The sequence below is a fragment of the Balearica regulorum genome, chromosome 11 (assembly GCF_011004875.1).
Source record: "Balearica regulorum gibbericeps isolate bBalReg1 chromosome 11, bBalReg1.pri, whole genome shotgun sequence".
In the NCBI taxonomy this organism is placed as follows: domain Eukaryota; kingdom Metazoa; phylum Chordata; class Aves; order Gruiformes; family Gruidae; genus Balearica; species Balearica regulorum.
Window position 1 is genome coordinate 12,335,865 of NC_046194.1, and position 6,245 is coordinate 12,342,109.

The 6,245-nt window shown below is 55.6% G+C and overlaps 1 protein-coding gene across 1 annotated transcript in view; it reads right to left on the bottom strand.

Annotated features, from left to right (window-relative positions):
* LOC104630546 (gamma-aminobutyric acid receptor subunit gamma-4) overlaps positions 1 to 5,919 on the bottom strand; it is a 43,610-nt gene extending 37,691 nt beyond the window's left edge. The window contains exons 1-2 of the mRNA XM_075763417.1: positions 5,716 to 5,919; positions 165 to 313 (exon numbers count right to left, since the gene is read on the bottom strand). Of these exons, the coding sequence (XP_075619532.1) occupies positions 165 to 313; positions 5,716 to 5,771 (205 nt within the window). The 5' untranslated portion in view covers positions 5,772 to 5,919. The remainder of the gene's footprint in view (positions 1 to 164; positions 314 to 5,715) is intronic.
* Positions 5,920 to 6,245: the final 326 nt, after the last annotated feature.

The following is a 6,245-nucleotide window of genomic DNA, read 5'->3' on the forward strand; positions in this document are numbered from 1 at the left end:
AGTATCAGTTTTGAAGGGCTGAAGATCAGGGGAGCGTCTGGGATCAACATGGCTCCATCTTCCCAAAAAGCCCAACTACAGCAGCCACAAAAGCATGGAAAACACAAGACACAGCCAGGCCAGGTCACCACCTGTGGTGACAGAGAGCTTCAGGGGACACTTACTGCCAATGTCAGGCCTCAGCTTGTTGTCATAGTTCTTCAGCAGCAAGTTGAGGATCTGCGTGGCATCAGTCTCCTGTGCCTTGGGGGTGAGGACCCAGGTTTTATTGATGCTGAGGTAATCATAATCGTATTCCTCTGTGCTCTCACACCTGGAGTGGACAGACAAAAGGAGAGACATCACTGTGGTATCTCTCTGGCACTCTGTGGAAGCAGGAGCACAGCTGGGTTTCAGAGGTACAGCAGCACTGCTAAAAGGCAGAACATGAGGAACTCGAGGGTTTCCTCTCAGCCATGCTACTACGATGACACAACTCACCTGGCACCTTTGCTCACTTCAGGGTCCCTGGACACACAGGGACCTTGCCACCAGTGGTGAGGACTAGTAGGCATGGGGTGCTCCACATCCTCCCCAGCTCCCTTTGGACACACCGCTCATCTCTGAAGCATGGGAGCCAGTCCCTGCCCTGTCCTCCCCTGCCATGTTCCTGCCCATCCCACTCCTGGCCCTCCTCTGCTGCTAGCAGCTCCTGGAGCTGCCTGTTAACCCCAAACACCTCAGCTGCTCTGCCTGACACTTGCACCTGAAGCGGGCTTCCTCTGAGTAAGAATAGAGTAACCAAACAGCATTTTTGGGGAGCAAGGCATTTACAATAAAAGCATTTCAGAGAAAAGAGGTCCTAAAACTACCAAGCAGACAGCATGCACTACTGGCTTGCCAGGAATCCAGCCATCTGCCCTGCACAGATCCTGGGAAATTAAAGCCTTCTGCAAACTCCTCTGCCCGCAGGCCAAGACCTGCCATGACCCATTCCCTATGCTCACTAACCCTCCCTCCCCAGCTTTTGGCATCAGTTTCCATTTAAAGATGCTCCATCTTCCTGATCTTCCAGTTCCAAGCCAGGCAAGGAAAGCTTGCATCCTCCTTTGGACATGATCCACTAAGCAACAGCTTCTCCCACTGCCTTTCAAATCTGCCCTCTCTAAACGTGTCACACCCAACCTTTCCCTAAAGGAGTTTTCCTAAACCCTCTAATTAAATTAGGTCCACATGGTCACCTGGGAAATTCTAACCACCTGCCACTGCTCTGGGCAGCTCATTCACAAGATTGTCCCCGGAACGACACAGCCATATGTGGGAGAGGATGTTGAGCAGTCCCACACCCAGCACACCGGCCTCGATGTCTGCCATGTCAGCATGTCACCTGCTCCAATGCCAGAAAGGGTCTCCCAGCGGGAGCTGCCACTGTGTTGACGCTTCCCAGCTGGAGCCTCGCAGCTCTGAGGTGCAATCAGGCACCACCAATACACATCTCCCTTCAGTGCCTGGGGAGGCAGAGCCTGTCAAAGGTACTTGAAGGGGGGGAAAAAGCATTAAATTGACATGTTGCAGTCAATTTATCAGATGCTCCTCTTTTAAAACCCCAGATAAAACTTGCTTTCACAATCACTTTAAAACTCTTTGCATCTCCCCAGCTTTCAGGCACCAGGATGGGTCCCCTGACAAGGGCTAGGCTGCATGCAGCTGGCTGCCTGCCGCCGCACATTAGGTACTGGTACATCAGCTTGTTGTTTCCTGTCTGATTGCACTGCACTTTCTAACGATGCTTAAGGAGTCTCAAGCAATGCTGTCAGGATGTGCTTCCCTATCTGAGCAACAGCAGTGTGGGCTCGCCTGGCTGTCATGCTGTGGCATGCCTTCGAAATGCAGCTGAGCAGACAGCTCCGCAGCATCCAGCAGCTGCGGGAGACACAGGGGACCACCGCTGTGCACCTGAAAACTGGCCAGAGCCGAAATCTGGGGCTGGCCCTGCTCCCGTGGGGCACAAAGAGGGACACACATCTCTGCCCAAACTCCAGCTCAGGGCAGGGGAATGCAATCCTAACTTCTTTTCCTTGCTGCCAGTGATTTGGGTGACATAGGCTGCCTCTAGCAGAGTCAGAATAGCTACACTGAAACTTTATCTCAGTGTTCCCTTGACACTACTTGAAGTCAGCTCAAGACAGGTTATCTGCCAGCACTGAACTCTGCATGTCCCTCTACCCTGCCAAAATCCAGTTCCTGCAAGCCGTAAGGCTACAGTAGAGTCTGAAACATCCCTCCAGGGCCGAACAAAACCTGGTTGGTTACTCTGACCTCAACCTTCTGGCTTCCCCTCATTTAGTGTTGCTGATTAACACCCTAAGGCTTGGGGTAGCATTTCCAGGAAGTCACATCCCTATTACAGATGCAGTGACATTACCAAAAATATGCTTTTTGCTAAAGCAGCTAATCCTGGACTACTAAACCATACTAAGCCATCTTAGCATAAGCAACCCAGCTTTTGCTGGAGAACATATGCTTTTGCTGGGTGCCTGTGCACACACAGACACACACTAGCTCTGCCTGGTCAGGAGTATGACTCTCATGTCACCTGATGCAAGCCCCTGGCTTTTCCTCAGTCTCTCTTCCGAGTGGCCCCACTTCATATCAAGAAGGGAAGAGTGCAAGAGCTATTGCAGAGGAGAAGAATTAAGGTCACATGTGCATGTCCCCCCCACAGCTGCTAATGGAAATGTCAAACTGCAAACCTGCGGCAATCCCCAATGCGCTGTGAACACTTGCCAGCCCAGTGGTTCCATCTCCTCATACAAAGCGACTGTCTCAGTGACAGGGGACAGCCAGTTCTCGTATGTCTCCATGCAGCCAGGAGGAAAGGCAGAGCCATGTTTCCTCACCTCCGCTTGTTGAAATGTCAAAACATCCGCCTGACAGCACTCCTGTGCTAGGCCACGGAGCTGCCGATGCAGCTGCAAGCGTGCGCAGGGAGGATGATGGCAGGGCAGAGCTGGGGATGTTGCAAGGAAACCCCTGGTCTGACAGACGCAGTCAGGGCCGTGGCAGCTCCCACTGGTGCCCAGAGCAGGAGGGACAGGGAGATGCACAGGAGCAGCACAGCAGGGAGATGTCCTTTCAGATGTGCTCACATATATGGATGGAGTTGGACAACTCTCCTTGGGCAACCCTTGACATTCCAGCAGGGCAGTGCTCTGCCTTGCCTCCCTAATTCTGTTTTACTCAAGCACACACCTGTTTTGCTGAGGTTTCCAAGCACACTCATGGTCAAAGTAAAAGCCACCCAAAGAGCTGGTGGCTGGCTCCCTCCCCCAGTGACCAAGCTGTCTGACAAGGTTTCCCTTGGCAGGGGGAGGGGAAGAGCAACATGTGCCACAAGCCCTCAAAGACGCTTCTGCTCCTTGCCTAGTAGGACAGCTGATGGTGCTTGACCAGGATGCACACCCGCTACTACTTGCAACCTGATGTGTTAATGAAGTATGAGACCAGTAAAATTTTGTACTGAGACCTGCACCCACTGGCTGGGGGTGGGGTGTGACACACACCCTCTCAGCCATCCCTAGCCCTGAGGCAGGAACATCCCAGAGCAGATACTGAGGCTGTGATTGTCCAGCCCCTCTGCAAATGCAGCTCAAAGCCTCCCCTGCTCCTGAGGAACAGACAACAAAATGCAAGAACAACACTTGGTTGAAAAGCACTGTGGTCAATCCTAATTACCACATGCTAATGTTCCTTCTAGCCACGCATCCCAATGTCTCCAAGGGTTGTAGGCACAGGGACATTCAGGCAAATTACTCTGAATTAGTAGTAGGCAGAGGATTTAAGGACGGGGGCTCACTAAACTGTACCCTACCCGTTTCACATGTCTTTGTACCTCTGCTTTCACAGCACACTCCATGAAGCCCCAGTCATCAAGTCTGCACAGTTTCAACCATTTGCCAAGCCCAGCTTTCTGGGGGTGTGATGCTGTGCAGCGATCTTGCCTTCAGGGCTCAGAGTTGGCTGCCTTGGTCCCAACCGAGGCAGTGTCCTGGGAAACACTGGTGGGGGAACCATCTAGAGTGCTGAGTCACCTGGAACAAAGCATCCAGCCCTCTCGAGCACCAGGGTCTTGCAGCTTGTGCCAGGAGAAGAGCTCGCACACACGTAGTGCCTGAACCTGGCTCCTCACCCCAGCAACCCACCATCAAGTGTAGGGCAGGTGAGATTCACCCCCTGCAAACTGCAGCCAGGAAAAATGCAGTGAATGCAGAGTAAGACCCTGATATGACTTGCTCCTTTTCTCCTTCTTCTCCCAAAGACTTCCTCTCCCACTCCATCACTCCCCCAACATGCACAGACACTGTTCCTGGCAAAGCGAGGCTCAGGGAAAAGGTAGACACGAGAAACTGGGCAGAAGGGAAGCTGGGTCAGCTACAGGGTAAATCTTCCTGCTCAAGGGCACGTGAATACATGACTTAACTGCTCCTCCGTGTGATCTTGCGGCTTACAACTCACCCTCTGAAAATGCAGTGCTCGTAGCAGTGTGCTGCAGGGACGGTAGGGCGCTGCAGAGATGGTAGGGTGCAGGAACTGGGACCACCACGGACCACCCTCTTGGCCCTCAAATGCCCCCCCCCAGCACCAGCATGCTGGAGAGAGGGTGGGTGTCAGGGCAAGAGCTATGGGGCAGCTCTTGCTGCCTTGACCCTGGGAAGCTCCAAAGGACCGCAGCAGGGACTGACTTTCTGCCCACACCTGAGGTCGGGAAGCCTTGGCAGAGCAGACCATTTGTAGCAGGATTCATGCTCCCTGTCCCTGACTGCATTTGTAATGGGATTTGATCGGCTTTAAGGCGGCTTATTCTGCCAATTAGCTTCAGCCAGTAAAATTCCTCTTCCCCCAAGCCCTGGGGGCAACAATCTGCTGAGAACATGTTCTTTCCCTGATTTAGCCATTAAACTCACCAGCAGAGCTAGGAGTTGTAAAAAAAAAAAGGGGGGGGGAAAAAGAAACGTGAAAACCCCTTGTGCATGGGGCCTTTCATCACTGTTTACAGAAAAGCGCTATGAACCACTGGCCCTGGGAGAGAACCATAATCTGTCAGCCCCATGCCTCTGCTCGCCTCCTTGCACAGCGTGCCAGTGGCATCAGGCTGGCATCGGACTCCTAGCTGGCACCCAGAGCTGGGACCTGAGGCCAACCTGTGGAACAAGGCAGGAGCCCACACTGCCCTCCTCCTGCCAGGCTGCAAGACTTGTGGGGGCTTTCAGGGTGCCAGGGGATGGGGTGCAGGGAAGGGGACACAGGCTCCTTCCCACCCAGCCCGACTGCACGTGGAAATGCTCTGGTGATGGATGGAGCCCCCAGGAGGTACCAAGCTCCCGCAGGTCCTGCTCTGCGCATCCCCAGAAAGGGCTCAGCCCCCAGCAGGATTCAGCCAGCGAAGTAATGGTGGGGTGGAAAATGGGATGTTCTCTTGATTCCCGGCATGCGAAGGGGGAACTCGACGTGCAGAGCACATGCAGGCGCTAGGTACTGCCACGACCAGACCTGACCCTGCCTCGGGGTCGGCTGGAAGGAACCGCCGGGGGCACAGAGATGCCCAAACCCCCGCTGAAGCCGGGGTGGGGTGGCATGGGGAGAGATGCTGAGACTCCAGCCCCTTCCCTCCTACTGCCCCGACGGGTAAACTGAGGCGAGGAGGGGGCGTCTCCGTTCGGCGAGGGGGGGACTCACCTGGCGCGCAGGAACGGCCCGAGGGCCAGGCACAGCAGCAGCACCGTCCCGGGCATCTCGGCGACGCAAGGACCGGCCCCGGTGGGGCGGCGGCGGCGGCGCGCCCGCCCCGGCGGGGCTCAGCACGAGACCGGGGCGGCGGCGGGGCCCCCCCGCTGCCCGCTGCGCAGCGCTCCAGCCGGGCCGCCGCCCGCCCGGCTCCGCGCCCCGCTCCGCGCCGCCGGAGAGGAAGGGGAAAGTTGGGCATCTCTTCTCCGACTCCGCGGCGGGGAGGGGCTCAGCGCAGCGTCCTACCTCCCCGCTCAGGGGCTGGCTCCCCCCGCACCCCCCCGAGGGCTGAGCGCCAGCGGCGGGGGGGCGCACCGCAGAGTCAGACCCGCGCATCTGCCTGCCGCCGCGCTGCCGGGGAGCGAGCACCGTCAGCTGGTGTAAGGATCTCTCGCTCCCCCTTTGCATAGCGAGGCGCTTGATTTCTCTTAATAGTAGCTTTTTTTAATGCACAACAGTTGGGTTTTTTTAAAAAAAAAAAG